This window comes from Centropristis striata, chromosome 8 (assembly GCF_030273125.1).
Source record: "Centropristis striata isolate RG_2023a ecotype Rhode Island chromosome 8, C.striata_1.0, whole genome shotgun sequence".
Taxonomy (NCBI): Eukaryota; Metazoa; Chordata; class Actinopteri; order Perciformes; family Serranidae; genus Centropristis; species Centropristis striata.
The window spans coordinates 9,338,427-9,358,188 of record NC_081524.1 but is presented as its reverse complement, the minus strand read 5'-3'; the positions used below and the strand labels follow the sequence as shown (position 1 = coordinate 9,358,188).

At 42.6% G+C, this 19,762-nt stretch overlaps 1 protein-coding gene across 1 annotated transcript in view; it reads left to right on the top strand.

Annotated features, from left to right (window-relative positions):
- Nucleotides 1–6,777: 6,777 nt before the first annotated feature.
- cicb (capicua transcriptional repressor b) overlaps nt 6,778–19,762 on the top strand; it is a 40,003-nt gene continuing 27,018 nt past the window's right edge. The window contains 3 exon segments of the mRNA XM_059338644.1: nt 6,778–6,941; nt 13,114–13,362; nt 13,365–17,093. Coding sequence (XP_059194627.1) covers nt 13,242–13,362; nt 13,365–17,093 — 3,850 coding nt within the window. The 5' untranslated portion in view covers nt 6,778–6,941; nt 13,114–13,241.

The following is a 19,762-nucleotide window of genomic DNA, read 5'->3' as shown; positions in this document are numbered from 1 at the left end:
ACATGACGTGGACCCCGAGGAACAGCTGAGTGGTGTAAAGTTACTGTGAACAAGAATGTAGTGAGCACAAGGGCCTACTGTTCTCCATACTGCAGCTCGTATGGATGCCGGCCTTCTTTAATGATGCTATGATGTGCTCTCTTTGCTTTTTCTAGCCATTTAGCAGTGACATGGAGCCAGTCACATATTTACACAGCAACTGTTCAGGCTTCAGGGTAAGCCTTTAAAAGAGAGACTTTTATACAGTTCTGTCTACATGTCTTTTACGGTGGCATCCCTTAACTCGAATCTTTGGAGGTTTTAATACACACAGGTTTAATACCAGTGTGTGCTGGCATGATCTCTATTAAATCCTTAACCGTGTACAGTCTGTGTGCAGCATTTATCAGACATTATTAGACATCATGACTCCGAGCTGCCTCCTCCTGTAAGCCACAGGAGCACACTTGTCCTCTGCTGACACGTGATACACAAAGAGCCCCTCCATTCCTTCAGTAGCACATTCTGTAACTAAAAGCCCAAGGTAAAGAGTGCACAAATGCAGTGGAAAAAACTAAAATCTATTCAAAGACGCTTGTCCTTTTATATATAAATCCATTAACCTTAGCCCCGGGTAGTCTGTGGACTTTTGATGGCTAAGAAACCAAATGTTCTAAAATGTGTGGAGGCCCTGAGTGGCAAGTTATGAAAACAAAAAAATGTTTGATCTGTTTTCTATGTCTGATTTATTAGGTTTTTTTCCTGTGTTAATACACGAGAGAAAAATATTTAGATACAGACTGTATAATATTATTATATATACTATATATAAATGATATATACTTCAAGTGAGGATTCACTTAAGTACAGCTGTGCTTTGAGCTAAATGCTTGCAGTGGGTGGGTGTAACACATATACATAAACCTTGCAATTAATCAACATATCCTTGTTGTCCAATAGCAGAAGTGGTGGCGTCCTCTTCCTGTCTTCTGTAATTTGTCCATTTTTCCCATTTGTCACCAAATTGTGACTCTTGAAGTCTCAGTTTGTGTGTAAGTCTCTCCATCACATGAATATCTTCCACAGTGCACGCCCACTGCTTGATGGACAGGGGTGTTGGCCTATACCATAGTCTTGTAATTTACTTTTTACTTGCTGATAACAATATTTTAATTAGATACTGATCCTCTTTTTGTACATCACCTGTCAAATGTCCCAAGTTCAGTACCTTACAAGATTTGGGCATCTCGTATCCTGTTATTTTTTATAAGGTCTGCCATACTTCGTCCCAATATCGTTTTATCCTTTCGCAAGACCAAAATGTGTGTGAATGGTCTACATCCATGAGTCCACATGATCTCCAGCATGGTTGCTGGATTGATACAACTCCCCTCCTGATTTTAAGAGTAATGAAATACCGAATCAAATTTTTCCAGATGCAAAGCTATTCTAACATTCGCCACCATGTTAGGTTTAGATATTAGCATGCTAGTGTGCTTATTAACACTAATCACAAACTACAGATAAGGTGGATGGAAATGTCATTATTCTTTTTTTTTTAGGTATTTGGTCTTAAAACAAAGTATTGGAATAATTTATTAAGTGAAGTTATTAAGTTATTATTCATCCTGAGGAGGACATGAATGTGTGGATCAATTGTAATTAGAGATTGCAATCAAGGCATTTTACTGAAAAAAAAAATATTTTTAATATTTTAAAAGCAATGCCATCTCTGATGACTCCATTCCTTTAAGTTACATTAATCATAGCTGCAGGGACATTTAAATACTAACTTTTCTGAATTGATAACTCCACACTGAACCCTCAGAGGGTTTTGATTATTTTTTTGGAGTGCACCATCTCCATGACTGCTAAAGCTGTTGTTTTGAGAACCTTTTAGTCTTCCAGTTTTCTATTTTCATCACTTGTCCAGGGTTTGCATGGTCTGACTGGGCTGGGTGAGAGGTCAAGGCGAGGGTCAGAGGTCACAGGTTATGCTACTGTGAGTGTCTGCTTGAAGAGACTCTGAGGTAAGAGACATTCCTGATGTGGTTCTGGCTTTGTGTGGAGTTTATGTTTAGTTTGCAGAAAGTTGGCAGTGGGGGAAAAACGATGCTACTACTCCTACTACTTTTACTAATACTGAGTTTTTCTATCAAAATTATAAGTTGAGCTTTGGTTATATCTTGCTCTTCCTTTCTCTTTTCATCCAGCCTCGCACTTCTCCCCTCTCACTGTTTGCCTCCACTGCTGTCTGTACCTGAGGCCGATCTGACAGCAGAGCCCAGCAGGAGAGGAGGGTCTCTGGTGTTTGACTGACAGACCAGTGATGAGTGCACAGAGAGAGGGTGAAGGGTGAAGGTCAGAGGTCAGGCTCCCATGGAGAGGGGCAGAGCAGAGCTGGGGGAAGCAGAGAGTGGGGGGACTTGCTAACGAGGTGGGGTGGTCTTTGGGGTTGCATGCAAGGGAAAGACATAAAAACACATTGAGAAAATGATATGAAGAGACTTTATTGATCCTCAAAGTAGGGCAGTGCATATAACTCTATAACAGCATGTAGTTATTGGATACAAAAAGAAGACAGATTATATATGTATATATATATATATATATATATATATATATATATATATATATATATACACTACCGGTCAAAAGTTTTAGAACACCCCAATTTTTCCAGTTTTTTAATTGAAAATCAAGCAGTTCAAGTCAAATGAACAGCTTGAAAGGGTACAAAGGTAAGTGGTGAACTTCCAGAGGTAAATAAAAAAGGTAAAATATAATGTACATTTCAGAATTATACAAGTAGGCCTTTTTTCAGGGAACAAGAAGTGGGTTAACAACTTTAACAACTCTATGGAGTCTTGGGCTATTTTGTCCATTTTTGAATTCTTTTCATGTCTTTGTAAGTCATTTTGTGTCTTTTTTTGGTCATTTTGTGTCTTTTTAGTCATTTTGTGTCTTTTGGTGTCTTTTTTGTCATTTTGTGTCTTTTTTTGGTCATTTTGTGTCTTTTTTTGGTCCTTTAGTCCAACATAAAATGTGATTTTGAATCTTTTTTTTACTTTCAAAACACTATCATGCTCAATAAAGAATTGTAAATGTTGCAAATGTGCATTAATTTCAGAGTACACTGTGACATTGAACTGCATCATTTTCAATTAAATTCTGGAAAAGTTGGTGTGTTCTAAAACTTTTGACCGGTAGTGTATATGTTTATAGCCATAGAAGGTTATATAAACATAAGGTGCCATTGTAGCTCCTATATGAAAGACTTACAGATAAAACCCTTTTTTTTTTTAATAACATTATATTAATTGTTGTGAAGTTACAGCAGGAGGGCAACCCCAGACACACTGTATATGCACATCTCGTTAGGGAAGTCACAATTCTCCAAATCAACATTTCAGTTACCCTTTTGATTTTATTTGATTCAAGTTTCATTAAAATCAGGCCAGTAGTTATTCTGTAATCCTGCTGACAGACAAAAACAAACAAACCAAACTGAAAACATGACCTCCTCGACAGATGTAACAGTAAATTCACAGTACAAGCAACGGTAGTATGCCTTGTTATATATCTTGATTATCACTTTTATATTCTGCAGTTCAGGGAGTTTTCCTGCAGGAATGCAACAGTAGTCCAGGTCCAGCACTGTTCACATATGTAGCGCACATGCCTGGCTGCAGAATCCTTGTGTAGTTCAAATCTGGACTCTCATTTGAACGGGGAAGCCAGTTTAACTGTTTATGTGTTTTCAAAGTGTTCCCAGCCATTTTCAATACTTTATTTATCCTGACCTCATATAATAGTCCTACAAAGGGCCCTCAACAAAACAATCTAACATCTTCTCTTGTACAGAACCTTCAGTTTGTTGTAGCCACAGCTACATGTAGATGGTGATAGACATCTCTTTACATATTCCCCAGACTAATGACATGACCCAGACCGATATATTGGCTGATATTAGTTTATCACAGGTAGACTGGTATCAGCATACAGTATGTCTGACAACCAGTGCAGGAGATTTGTTTTAGGCAGTTCAGAAACAGGGTCTCTGTTACATAATTTGTCCACCAGAGAGCACTGACAAGTCTATTTCTAAACTGTAAAATGTCCCGCTCACTCATCCTGGTCACAAGCCCTTTAATAAGCTAATTGAAGCTTGTTTATTCTGTGTGTTTATCTAAAATAAATATCAACTAATACACTTTAATTATATGTTTTTAAACTCTCAAATATCAGTATCTATATCAATCTTAAAAATCCAGTATCAGCTATGATTTTTACTTTGGGTTACTGGTTTTGAGCTGCAGAAAGGTCCCCTATACGGTAATGGAGGACAGACATCTATGTAGTAAACACTTAATGTATGGAAAACTTGCAAAGTTAAATCTTTTGATTAAAATGCTTTAGTGTAGTGGTTCCAGCCTTGTGGCATTTAAAAGGAGAAGCAATGTGGACTCGTGACGTGTAACCATGAAAAATGATGCTCATTTTTCAGGTTAATTGTTTAATGTAAATTGTTAAATTCCTGAAAATTATCCAGTATTTCACAATAAAAGGGAAATACTTGAGAAAAGTTAAAAAAGTTTATTTAGCAGAAAATTATATATATACTGTTTTTTTTTCTACTTTTGTCCCATGCATATGCTCAGTCTTTCCTCAGCCAAGCACCTCTTACAGGATAGAGAATATAGGGAGGATCTCCCTCATGTATGTCCCGTTTATATTTATAATTTGCATTTCAGAACATACACACACATATCAAGAGACAGGGTTTACCTCTCACTTACATATTTAGGCCAAATAAGAAAATAAAGATTATGTACTAATGTACAAAATACACAATATAAACATAACATAATAAAAACGTTAAAAAGTATATATATTATATATAATAATAGGCTTAGTCTGGGACTTGGATATGATCAAATAATTTGTGTAAATAAGAAACCACCAATAAAAGCCTACTCATAAAATAAATGCAGGCTACAAAGTGACAAACTTTATGTTCATGTATAATTATTCATATATTCCATCTGAAAACTTTTCAGGGACCCTGCTGTTTTCCCAGTTTGGAAACTGGTGTGAACTGGTGTGTCAGTGGCATCCTGAGTGAAACACAGAACCTCTTGAGGCGTTCCTTGAACTTGCTGTGGACAAGTTGTTCCTGTTAAAACATGTAAGTTGCAGTGTTGTACAACCACAACTAGATGTCACTCTACATCAACATTTAATCAGCATCCAGCTTCTCCATCCTCTGGTCCCCCTCTCTTTCTTTCTCTCTCTCTCTCTCTCTCTCTCTCTCTCTCTCTCTCTCTCTCTCCACACACACACACACACACGTGCACAAACACAAGCAAACACACATAAGTGGTAAACATACTCTTACAAAATATCCAGATCTTTTCAGCCAATCACAACTTTCTTCTGTTTTTAGGTCTTCACGTGTCTTCTCTCCCATCACTGAGCCTGAGTAAGAGATCAGCATGCATGCATCGGATCACACCGACAGGAGGCGCTTTTCCTGTGAGATCCCGCATGGCTGTCTGTCTCAGCATGAGTCTGGTTTTACTACACACAGAGCAGAAGATTATGTAATGTTTACTATTATGGCTATCTATCTTTGAGATGTGCTTTTTCAAATATTCTATGCAGAATTTAAAGGTCATTTTACAGATGTCATGTACCAAACACATCACACGTGCAGGATACCCATGTCACGCACTTGCCATCATCTCGAAACACGCACATCTTTTCAGTCAGTTCGTAGCACACCGGTTCATCTCCAACACCACTTTGCCTGCAAGTTACAAACAAGGGGTTAGCCGAGTTTACGCCAGACCACGCCCTCTCGGTCCAGCTGGTGGCAACACTCGTGATGACATCACCGCCGCGCGCACCCATTGGCCCCGAGACCCCGCACACCTGCCCAATCGCCTGCCGGTGAAGTGACGTCAGCGGAGAGCGGGCCCGTTCACTTTCAGTGGAGTGGGCGTGGCGGAGAGATTACCGACGTCAGAGCCAGCGGGATGCTGCGCCGTGATTGGCTGAATGCGGTGAAAGTCAGCGTCTGTTGCTGAGAGAAAAGGGAGAGGGAGAGAGCGTTTTGCAAAGGGGCATCGATGCGTCGGCTGCACCACAGAAGAGTTGTTCAGCTCCTGAACAAACTTTTAAACATGCAGTCGTGCTCATTTTTCCACCTCTGCCTATGCGTTCACCCTGTTCGCCTAAATAATAAAAAATAACAACTGAAGTGGACTTATTGCATCAGTTTGGCTGCTGGGCCACAGAAAACAAACAGCCGCATTGTGGTGCTTTAAGCCTGCTGCACCAGCTTCTGTGTGGAGAGGTAGAAAGGTTGATGCATTATCACAGTCTGCTCAGGGATGGCACTTGTGCTGTCAATTATGGTAAACATACTCCTTTTCAGAAGGGGAGGGGGCATTTGTGCCTTTTTATTGGCTCTCAGTGATTTGCTCCCTCCTCTCAGCCCTCCCTCATGCTGTTCCTATGGTTCCCAAAGCTCTTATTGGATACTGTAAAGTTTGGGACAGGACACCGGTCTGGCTCAGCATCCTCGCCGCCATTGGCTGGATCCCCCCGTCTGTCGACTGCACTTTGACAGCCCGCCACGCCCCCTGGTCCGTGGCGCCGCCCCTGATTGGCTACTGTACCTGTCAGCGACCTCGGATTGGTCCGCTTGCCCAGCTGTTAGTGGTTCATTCACCATTTTGTGACTGTAGTGGAAAAGAAGACCGATAGTTTTTTATAGCCTTGTTTGAGTTTCTGTGGGGGAAAGACATGTTTTGCGGAGGAAAAGTAAAGTGTGAGTCCGAACCTCGTAGTCGCCAAAACCGACAGCCAGAGGATGTTACCGAGAGTTGTGCCAGCCTCCTCATCAGCAAAATAGGACCATAAATCTTTCTGTGGCGAGAGGGAAAAGCTCTGTTTGGGTGAGTTGAAACTAAGTTAGCAAAAGGTAGTGAAGATCAACTGGGGAAAAAATGTCATTTTAGGAGCGGTGAGTTGGCACGATACGGGAATAAACTGTCCGTTGTTCCGACCCCGTCCGGAGACCATGGAGTGACACCGCTTGCGAGCCGAGGAAGAGCCGAGGGAAAGGGGAGGGGTGGGGGTGTAACAGCCTAAAAACTTTCTCAAATGTTTTACCGCAGTCCCACGGACGACCGGGAAACATGTTCGCCTTCCTCGGGTGACAGTACAATATTGTAGGTAATGTTGAGTACTTTTCCTTGACCTTAAGCTTCCGAGTTTTGCGTGAAGCGGCGCTGGCGTAGTAAAAGCAATCGACCTATTTGCAGCACTGCAGCCCAAATGTTTACGAATAGCAACGCAAGCTAATTTTGTTGTTTTTACGGACCTGGTAGAAAATGGAAAACAACAAGACAGCGACCCGTTTCCTTATGGTCTGGCTGACGGTGTCATTATGTGCCTACCGTTGCGTACTACGACTACTACAACCACCACTACTACTAACGTTACTGCTTACTAGAGCGAAACACCAACACGGAAAGATTCCTGCTTTTTCCCTAAGTTTTTAAAAATCATATAGACATAGTGTCATCTTACGAGCTCCATTAATTAAGCTGCTCCGGAGTGGTTGCGTGTATACACTGGACGTTGTAGTGGATATTTGCATTCCAAACATCGTTGTATGAGGAAGAATTAGGCCCGTCTAGTTGTGATAATAAAACGTCACTTGTAACCGGTTGTTTGTGTTTGTTACCAAGCAGACCGGCTGACTGCCTCGAGTCATAATACTCCTTTGACATTGTGTAGCGCCTCTCGTAGTACTCGCAGAGATCAGCGCAAAGAAGCCGTGGATGCATTCGCTGTTTTCTCGGCTTTTCCCTCGCCGACACTCCACTTTCCTGCACTGCCATCAGCGTCGATGCACCCTTGACATCTCTGACTGGGCAGTTTTTAATAGTTTTGTCATATTTCTCTTTGGGTGTATTTTCAATCACAGCAATTGAATGCATGCTTTTGACATTTGGGCTGAAAGTGTCCTCATATGTCCTGCAGATTCAAACTGTGGCACACACTGCTTCTCTCTTCAATATTGCACTTGTTAGACAAACCTCTCATGGTGTAGGCATCTTTGCATATTGTAGAGCAGTTGGTCATTGATGTGGCATTGGCAGTTCTGCCATTTGGTCCCAAACAGGAACAGTCACCTCTGATCTATGCTTTGCCTTGTGATCAATATGGGCCACAATGCACAAATTCCAGGTGTCAATGTTCCTCTGTTATTGATACAATATCTACAGTCAGATATGCCACCCACTAAACAGCTGCCAGTATTCATACTACGTCACAATGGATGTTCTCCATAACAAGCGCAGTCACACACTTGCATGCTCACACACTTCACAGCTCGGCCCTTTTGCTACACCTAAAATACCTTAACGAAATGTTTTCTCTTCCTCATCTCATGTTGCATGTATGATCACATCCCACTCACTCATGAGTGCACAAACCAAAGTGTGTGTGTGTGTGTGTGTGTGTAACAGAGCATGTTCTTTTTTTTTTTGCTGTTTCATGTGTGAGTATGTTCCCTGGTGACCCAGTTAAGGGCAAAGCCGCCCTGCCATGCTAGAGTGTACGAGGGCCACAGTAGGCTTCACGATCACATACTGTCTTCTTCTGTTGTACCATCGCACGTTCTTCTCCCTCCATCCCTGTCCCCGTCACTGCAGCCCTGCGCCCATACAGACACCCATAAAATGCTTTTAGGAGAGGGATGAGCTGCAGTGTGCCTTGCAACTACGTACACACTCACACTGACATATAGTGCAAATGCAGCGTTGAACAAGGTAGACACAACCTGAAGACAGCCGCATACTGTCATATACCTTGTGTACTATATGCAGCTCAAATGCCCCCACGTCTCCCACACACACATCTTGTGCCATGTTGCGGTGGGGCATAGGCTAAGTTCTCTACAAATGACCGGATAAGCTTGCGTTGAGATGCATGTTTATTAGTGTTGTGTAATCAAGTAATAAATACTGTACGACATCTTCTTGAAGTCTTGACGTTGAGATTAGGTTTCCTTATGGATGACCATTCTGTGTTTATTTGTGTGTGATTGGCGCATGCATGCTCCCTTGTCCAACCTGCTAAAAAAAGAACCCACCAGAAAAGGTGGTCTTTGCTGTAACAATTTATATTTTTAATCTCAAAAGTCTATATCATGAACTAATTTTAATTTATTTTTATGGGGTTTTTTTTTTAACAGAAAAACAAAACTTACACCGGCCACAGTGTGAGCTCCTGCATACATGTGTGTGCGTGTGTGGAGGGATGTTTAAACGGCACAATGAATGTGTGAATCTGAGACGATACATAGGTCCAAGGGAGATTTTAACAGTGTATGCATGACTGCACTGTAAATTCCAGGGAGAGTGTTTAGTGTGTGTGTAAAGTTTGATGTTGCTATGCTGTGGAGGGGGGGTTGCATTGTGTGCTTCTATGTGTGTGTGTGTTGGGTGAAACAGACTCTTTTTGCCGTTCAAGGAGGAGTCCAGTCAAACGCCATAGAGACGATAGCCGTCGATTATCCGTCTATTCATGATTTACAGTAGCTTTAGACCAGAGCAGCAAATATCTCACTCTTTAACCTGCTCTAATGCTGGAAGGTGCAGACGTCTTGAATCACCTAAATTATGACTGAGTTCCTCTCTGCTTCGTCTGAATGCAGCTCTGAGGACGAACGGGATTCTCCAACAATTTCCTTTATATTTTTAGTCCTAATAACTTATGCACTAAAACCCAAGAGAAGAGATTTAGATTTAGACACGCTCTTGGCATCTTGGATTGTAGCTAACAAACATTAAGAGCTAAAGGTCTGCAGTTATTTTCAATTTAGGGGATGTTCGTGGAGCACACCCTGTGTGTGTAATGCTTTTATCTTTTAGGGAAGAATTGGGACTGTGTGAAATGTTTAAAATCCTATTCCATTTATTCCATGGCAGCACTGAAATTATAGATGCTTCCTGCATGAATTCATATGCTTTTTGCTGTAATTTAGTATAACATATTTGATGTTTTGACAACATTGTGTTTTGTCTGGACTCTAAAATGAAATTCTGTGCATAAGATGATTGCAAATCAGTACACACTGCTGAAATGTTTTCTCAATTGAACTCAAACTCTAAAACTTATGAGGCTTTGAATGATAAATTAATTGTTTTAGACTGGTTACAAACTTGCGCTAAATGCTTAGCAATAAAAAATAAATAAAGGCTCATTTCTGATTTTTAAAGCTCCTCTGTTATCTACATATTGTGCATATACTCTGTTGTGCAGTTCAGTACCTTTAAACTTACAGAATGCAAACAAATTCCTGCTACTGGCTTATCAGCCTAAGCCTAGAGCATTTTGGAAGGCCATGAGCATGACCAAACACATTTTTTTAAGCAAAGATCAGATCCTCCGGAGTCATTCAGTAAACCAGACAGTCACTCAAGTGGCCCTGACTCCTTCCTGTGTTTTCCAGTGCAGTTCAGCAACTACAGTACCAACACTCCCAGTCCAGGCCTCAGAGTCGACACTAATGAAGGAGTACTTGGCCTGGTGCTGGTAGGAGGTACATTCCTGCAGTCTGAATTTTCTTTCTTCTTTCTCTTACTAACCCTAACTAAAAAATGAAGCATAAACAGTATGCAGAGTTTTGCTTTATGTTGTTCACTTTATTTATTAATTCCCTATAATCTGTTGTATAGAGTGTTGTCTGCTAATTGGTTTGAAATATTTGTTTAAAATATATTTTACTATCAGCATTAATATCAAAAGTATGGCCAATTGATTGCATTGGTAAAAATGCATCTATTATGTGAGTCATTGCACAGGGGAGCTTAAAATACCAAACTACTTCAGACTTACTTGGTATCTGTTTAATTTGCTTTCACACATTTAAAATGAAGTAAATGGTGCTTATCTTCTTCAGCTGCAGACTCTTAGAAACTGTTTTGTAGTTGCTTATAGACAGGCACAGATATCAGCAGAGCAGAGTTTCTCAAATGTCTGCATCTGCAGGAAGCATCACAGTTACAGTGGGTGAACTCCAGATGTGAAGCCACACACACACACACACACACACACACACACACACACACACACACAGTGCGAATGAAATACAATCTACGATATATTACTTTTAATATTGGTATCAGCATAACTTACTATAGTAATGATCAGCGTTCCACTACTGTGAGTCACCACTCCATTTCTCCATTTTGAAAAAAATGTAGTAATGAAAAGAATAACTGATACATTTTATCTCTTTAAACTCTTTGCCTGTTTATACAGTAAATACTGTGTGTGAGGGCAGAGGTCAAAATGAAGAGCAAGCAAAGAGTGTGTGAATGACTCGGGTTCTATATTAGTCATCCAAGATCAAGAAGAGATGCTTTTCTGTACTGCAGGAAGTGGAAGTGGTGGTGTTACTGGTTTATGTTGTGTATTGTTTGTGACAGCGAACAAACAGTTAACAACAAGGTCACCTTATACGTGTCTGATGAACTTTTCTAATGTCAGGACAGGGCAGGAATTGTGAACTACCGTATGAATTTGTGTTGTGTTCTTGTTGGTATTTGTAAGTATACGTGCATTTGCACATGTTGGCGAGTTACTAGGCCTAGTGGAGGGGAGCACATATGCACACGTCGACGTACAAGTGTGTGTGTGTGTGTGTTTGTGTGAGAAAGTATGTGTGTGACTGTATTTTGCCTGTAATCTTGCATCAGTGAGTGTGCCTGATCCTGTGCCAGCCTTTTAATTTCTCTCATTTGGGGCGTATCTTACCATGGCAGATTATTCCAATTATATTGTCTTTTTGTAGAAATGTGTGTGTGTGTGTGTGTGTGTGTGTGTGTGTGTGTGTGTGTGTGTGAGAGAGAGAGACAATGACAAAAGACGACTGGGAAAGACTGAGACATCGAGAAAGAGTGAGAGAGGGCCAGTGAGTGCTAGAATGACTGTGGAAATTCCCAATGACTACACAAGAACAGCCTATTTGAACAAACAGCCAAACAGCCGCATACTCCCTCTCTCTCTCTCTCTCTCTCTCTCTCTCTCTTTCTCTCTCTCTCTCTCTTTCTCTCACTCATGTTGTAGGGTGACCTCACCCAGGCCACTGCCAGTCCCTTTCCTCCTGATGGAAGTCAAAATAAATGCTGTGCTGCTGTTGCGATTTTGACGTTGAACACACAGAATCAAGTCTATAATGCATAGCGTGAGAAAGCTACCCTGTCGCATGTTGAAGTAGCTGGAGGGAGTACAGTGGAGAGATCAGGCGACCTGTAGTGTGTGTGTGAGTGTGTGTGTGTGCGTGTGTGTGAGAGAGAAAGAGAGAGATAGAGAAAGGCTTTTTTGTGTCTGCATGAATTTGAAATTAAAGACATGTAGGCCTCATTAAAGGCAGACATTTGGATCCTGGAGTACTGTAAGTAAATTGAAGCGAGTGACCTTGGATGTTTCCTTTTTTCTTTTACTCGTACTTTTGGTGTTTTTTTAAAAAAATCTTATTTTGAAAGGGTAAACTAACCCACTAAATAGAACTGATATCAAATTTAGCCACATTAGATCTCAGTTTATACATGCTTGCCTAATATTAATAATGATAATAATAATTATTATTAATACATCACTAACTCACTATAACTATTAAAAAACAAATATCTCATTTCCCCCACTTTTTTAAAATTAATTATTTAGTATTGGGATAAATACTATATGGTCTAGAGAAGAATACTGATTTTTTTTTTATGAGAAAGGCAGTCATGTCCTTTATTTTCTTAAAGCAGTATTTAGTAAATGTTGCTGTCTAGTCCTAAAATGGTGGACAACAAATGTTGGTGTTAAGATTTTATGTTTCAAATATACAACCTGACTCGTATACAAGCGAACACGGACACACACTTGAGTGGATCAGGCAGACATGGAGGGTGAATGAGAGCTTACGTCAGATTTTGAGCCAATGTGATAGTCAGTGCAGTGTAGCACACTTCCAGGTATGACGTCATTTTTATTCTCAGCAAATTTTGATTATGAAGATAATAAATGACCACCTGTCTTCTGCGTCTCCCTCTTACTTTCCAGCCTGCAACACAGAGGACAGAAGGACAGGGGAGAAGGAAAAGCAGAGAAAGACAAAATAAAAGGAGTGCCTTAGAAGTGAAAAAAGAGGAACACCACAAAATCTGCACTTTGTGAAGAGTGAAGAAGAGATGAGACCTTTAAAGAAGCACAGAGGGCGTTCTCCCCCGTTAACGAGAGGCAGAGGCGGGAGAAGGAGAGGGGGCTCTCAGCCCCTCCAAGAGAAAGACCCCAAAAGAGTTAAGAGAGAAACATCGTCAAAACTACACAGCATCCACCCAACACTCCTTCCACACGCAAACAGACGCCGCCCACATCCGCCAACTCTAACGAAGAGCCAATCACAAACAGCAATAGCCCCACGAGGGAGGAGTCTACTGAGCTGAGGAAACCTGTGGATTCAGTTAAGAAGGAAGGAAAGAAGGCAGAGGAAAAGACAGAAAATGAGAAGTTAGTGGGCACGAATGGAAAAAGTGCAGTGTCCGCTGATACTGTAGCATCTCCTACCTCTGCCCCAGCACCCCTCTCCACAGCCACGCCCCCTCTGGCCACCAATCACAGCCCCAGTTTAGGCTCAGTCTCTAGTAGGAAAACAGCCACATTTAAGGCCCGTGTACCCAAGAAAAAATACACATATGAGCACTTTGCTAACAATGCAAGTGCCCTCACTACCATTACTACCTCCAGCCCTGCACTCATACACAACAGTTACTGCAAGATTAACAGCAAAATAAGTGATAGTGTGAATATGCCCAACAATAATTTCAAGAGCAGTAACAATATTAGTAATAGCATTAATAAAAGCATTAATCTTAGTATCAATAGTAGTATTAACAGTAACACTACAAGTAGTATTAACAACATGACTAACAGTAGTGCTGGGAGCCATAATACTTTTATCAATAGCAGTAATAGAAGTAATAATTGCTCAGGTTATCAGCCATCAGTGCTAACTGTGGATAGTAAAGCTACAGAAGCAAACCATTTTGTTTCCACAGAGGATAAAGCCCTCAGGACAGCAGATTCCCAGGAAAAAGATTCCCAAGCTGGGGAAAATGAGTCAGAGGGGGCCCCTAACTCAGTGCGCTCCTCGTCCACTGATACAGCGAGTGAGCACTCGGCTGACCTGGACGAAGCAACAGGACAAAGCCTTCATCAAAAAAACTCCCATCACCCAGCTCCTCTCCATAACTCGCACCATAAACAGGGCTGCCTTTCAGAGGGACTCGCTGAAGCTCTGGCCAAAGGTATGAAAAACCAGAGGGTTCTTGCTCGCCAGATAAAGAGGACCATGCAGAGTGGGGTTGGGGTTACAGGGGACAGAGGGGTTAAGGAGGTTGATTCATGCCCTTTATCACCTGTGTTTAGACCAGGGGTGGTGCGTCGTGTGAGTGGAGGCACTGTTGAAGTCCAACTCCAAGGAAAGGAGACCCTTGTTAAATACCCTTTTCATGGGGAAGCTGTGATGACATCGCCATCGACGGCTGAGAGAACTGTGGAGCTCATTTTGGATGCCCCCCCACCAGGCATGGCACCTGTGGCTGTCAGGACCCGAGTGTGCGTGCCCTTTGGTGGAGAGGAGGGGGGTCCTCTGCTGTACAGAGAGGGGATTGTCACTCAGGTGGACCCCCATCCAGGTGTGTCATTTCCTTACCAGGTGCTCCTGAGTGAAGACGGAGAAACACTGGACAATGGAGGGGTGGGGGAAGAGAAAGAGAAAAGGAAAGCTAATGCTCAGGCTGTGTGGGTGTCGCGACAAAGTCTGAGGCTGCTCACCCCTCCCTGGGAGGTCCCCCATTTGGAAGGTGGGAGGGCCAAGGAGAGAGAGCGGGAGAGGGAAAGGGAAGAGAGGGAGCGGAGGGAGGAGATGGAGGTGGAGAGGGAAGTATGCCAGTTGAGTATTGGGATGGGGGTGCTGGGAGGGGGAGCAAGGTTGGGCCATGGTTTTCCACATGAAGGGGTTGCAGCAGGGCGTCCCTATGGAAATGCACATCCACCACCCCATACCTCCACTGTGACTTCTACCGCAGCTGGCAGCACGGCTCCCGGCTGCGGAGAGAACTTCTCTGACAGAGAGAGACAGAAGCAGCCAAACACTCCAGAAGACGACGTTGAGGTGTCTTGTTTTAACATGGCCCTCACTGTTGGTCCCAAGCCAAATGCTGGGACCGCTCAGCACAGAAACATCATCTCCAAGTCCAATTGCTACACCCCCTCCTCATCCCACCTCTCTGTGGCGCGGGGTCTGGGATCCCCACACCTCCCTACCCTAGCTAGTCCTCAGCCACCACGTTCCCCTGCCTTACTGGGATCAGAAATAAACAACACCACTCCAAACCTACCTCCATCAAAAAACACTCCCACTCAGACCCCTACTCCTACTTCTGGTGGGGGGTCTTCCTCTCGCTCCAGGACTCCCCTCTCATTGGCTCAGCAGAAATACAAGAAGGGTGATGTGGTGTGCACCCCTAATGGTATCCGTAAGAAGTTCAATGGTAAACAGTGGAGGAGGTTGTGCTCCAGGGAGGGCTGTATGAAGGAGTCTCAGCGTAGAGGATACTGCTCAAGACATTTGTCCATGAAAACCAAAGAGATGGAGGCAGCGGGGGGAGAGGGGGGAGGAGGAGGAAGCAGCTCAGGGACTGTCACCCCTGACCTGCGGGGGAGAGCAAGCAGTGAGTTTGAGTGGGACGACACTTCAAGAGAGAGCAGTGAGACCAGTAGTAGAGGAGACTCCAGACCACGCTTGGTGCTCCCCTCCCTCCTCCCCCATGACCTGTCCTCACGCTTTGACTTCGATGAGTGTGAGGCCGCCACAATGCTTGTGTCATTAGGGAGCTCCCGCTCTGGCACCCCCTCCTTTTCTCCCATCTCCAACCAGTCACCCTTCTCCCCGGCCCCCTCTCCTTCACCCTCCCCGCTATTCGGTTTCAGGCCGGCCAACTTCTCCCCGATTACGGCCTCCCCAGTCCTGCAACACCGAAGGCACAGACAGCCCAGCGGGACGGGGGGTGGGGGGGCAGGGGGCAGTAAGATTACAACCCCAGCTGGAGGAGGAGAAAGGGAGAGACACACTTCAGGTATCCAGCCCTCCTTCCACAGCAACCTGATGTTTACAGTCCCCATGAGCCCCAGCAAACGGAAGCCCGACGCACCTCCCCCACCACCTCTCCCCTCACACCACCACGATTACACACCCAAGACTGAGCTGGAGCAGGGGGACCTTAACAACTCTTTCAGGGTGCTGTCCCCCCAGACACCAGCTTCACATTCCCGCACACACACACCCACCTTCTCCAGACCCAGAGGAGTGACCACTCCCTCCTCCAGCAGGCCACCGTCCTCCACTGCTGTCTCCCCTCCTCCTCTGCTGGTGTCTCCAATTCCTCCTTCTCCTCTCACTCCCGACGGAGGGTCTCGTCGTGTGGTCCCTGTATCCCAACAGGCCTTGCGGGACTCCCCTGTCATTGTGAGGAATCCCGAAGTCCCACTGGCAAAATTTACAGAGTGTCCCTTGGGAAGAGGAGGAGGAGGTGGAAATGAGGGCGAGACAGATAAAACGTCACCTAAAGACATCAGCCTCACACCCCTCACCCCTCAGCCAATTTCAGGCCTCCAGGTTCCCGTCCCCATTAATGCTGCTGCAGCCACAGTACCCAATGGCACCGTCCTCTTGCGGAGTCCTGCCCAAACTCTAGTGCTTGTGTCCCCGACACCCTCCTCCCTGCCCACCACTGAGAACCCTGCCACCCCCTTGCAGGCGCTGTCAGTTACCGTCAGCACAACAGTCACAGCTCCGGTTCCAAGTAGCACGGACAGCTCTGCGGAACCAGGGGAGAACAGGGGGACAGGGTTTGGGGGTGAGGTCCAGCAGCCAGTTCCCTGTCACCCTTCTCCCACCGCTCTGCTGCCTCTGATCCTCCCAGCGGAAAACCTTCACCCCGTACCACGAAAGGACATCATCATGGGACGTCCTGGCACAGGTGAGAATTGCTCAATATGTGTGGGTGTATTGTGTGTGTGTGTGTGTAAGTCCACGACTTCAGAGTTAGAAAACAGGAGATGTGTAGAATAAGCATTTTGAATGTTGTATTCTGTGCACCTATGATGAATATGTTTAGTGGCTGTTTCAACAGAATGAAACAAAGCAAAGCTCCTGAAGGAAAATATATCTTGTCAATATGTAAAAAATGTGGAATAAAACAGAATATTAATTAGGGATAATGTCTCAAAAATGTATTATAGTTGACTATTTGATAGTGAAGAATAAAAATGAGAAAGTAGACTTTCTCTTAATACTTTTCCTTACACTGAAATATTTGAAATATGCTTGACATCAAACTTTATTCCTACATAATGTGCTAAATTGCAGCTCACTACATACAAATTAAAAATGAAGGAAATATTCCCCTCTATTTAATTTTTAATGAATCCCAAATTTGGAACCTAAAAGCCTCATGGGAAAGATTTTCTACAACATTCCCAGTTGTGTGGCATAAAGAGTTAGAGACTCTCTGTTTGTTTTTTCCCTGTGTAATTAATATGTTTTAGTTTGTATTTACAATAAAATTACCACTCAAAGAGTATATTCACGAAATTATTATGAGATTTTTTTTGGTAGCTGCCTGTGTGGCTCTGTAAGCATCAGCTACTGATACACAGTGTCAACTCAAAACACACTGAGGAGAAGCTCTGTTTACCGGCCTTGAACTAGCAGGTTAACCATTATTTTGCAGTGTGATAGTAATGATTCTTGTACTCAGAGACTCCAAGGAGAAATGCAGTGACAGTGCAGCTACGTCTTGATAAAAGTACCAGAGGGGAAACTGGAAAAAAAAAAATCTGTTTGTTAATGTGAATCAGTTGAAGCTTCTGCAAGTGACATAAATAATGAGAAGACCAGGCAAATTATGTGTAAATGTAGCTTTACGAGTTTCTCTTTTTATTTTGCAGGCACGCACGCACACACACACACACACACACACACACACACACACACACAGAGGGAGATGTACTAAAGCCTTACTTTTAAAAGGACGTTTTCCTGTTAAAATTAAATACTAAATAGAAAAGACCTTGCATGTTCATTTGTTCCTCTCTTTATATATATTTTTGGATGATCAAATACCAGTTAACTATTAATATGTTGTGTTAAATTGCATTCATCATATAAATGTAATCCAGCCAAACAAACATTCATAATCAGGGTATTAAAACTGCTGAATAATGTTTTTTGATTTAACCTTACTTGTCTTATTACAAACACAGTGTAATAGAGGCTTTAATTCACACTAACATGCCACGACCTGTGTGTGTGTTGATGCCCAGTGAAAGAAGCTCCAGTTAGCCAACATGCTGTTGTCCCATATGGCTTCCTCTAGTCGTCTGTCCACCATCCTCATGTCTGCTGGTAAAACTAAACTAAATGTGAAAGCTGATCATGTGACCTGTGTAAGCCCTCAAACAGGCACCTGTGATTCAGCAGGTCAGGACTCGGCTGGTTGGAATCACTGCTGATGACAAAAAAATATATTCACTTATATTCACTAAATTCACCCCTCAGCACTCAGTGAGGAAAGAATAATCTGGTAACTCGGAGAAAGAGCGCTCGGTTTATCTGATGTTATTTCTGAAAGGACTGTTTTATATTACATATAATATTTCAGAGCCAAACACTGTTATTACAAAGATAGAAATTACCAAAGTAATAATTAAACTGAGGTTGGTTTGGATTTTAAATGGAAAAGGGACAAACACTCTTGATGCAAATTTATTTCTGCATATTCATCTGTGTGTGTGTGTGTGTGTGTGTGAGAGAGAGAGAGAGAGAGAGAGAGAGAGAGAAAGAAATGTATGCATGGGCCTGAGTGTTTTTGTATTGTCTGTTAGGATTAGACTGTACGTTATACAGGATTAGCTTTGTCCATATTGGAGAGTCCCTCTGATATTCCAAGACATTATAGACAAAAACTTTGTGGGTGAGTGGTAGCAATCATACGTACATTTTAAAGGCAAGACACACTGCAACAGCATGGATTTATAATAGGAAGGAACAGGGAACCTTAATAAGATTTGGGGATGCATGACAAATATCAGTACCAATAAATTATCGTCTGATAAAGGGAAATTTATAGTATTATGTATCATTCCAATAATTAAATTTGATCTTATAAATAGTGGAGAAATGAGAGATAATGCTCTATGAAAGCTAAAGTATGTTTGTGAAGTGTTTTGATGTACTGTACTAAGTACAATAAACAGAACTATACTTTGTTTCAACAATAGCTATGTCAGTTTGATTTTGTTACATCAAAGCTATGGAATATTAAATCATCCATCGTGCTCACTACATATAAGCTCTTCTTACCCTCATGTGTTCATGAATTACAAGGTGTGAAGGTCTTTTTAAAATACAAAAATGTGAAATTATCAGTGAGCTTATCACTATCAGCCATGAGAAGCAGGTAATTATCGGTTATCTGTATCTGCGGGAGAAAAAAAACATAACGTGCCTCCCTAATGAGAATCTGAAAAAGAGACCTAGGAAAAAGAAAATAATGGTGAAGTGAAGTGAAGAAGTGTATCTGCTTTGAATCAGTGCTACACAAGAATTTAACATTTAAACACGAAAGCAAAAGTGGGTATGCAGCGT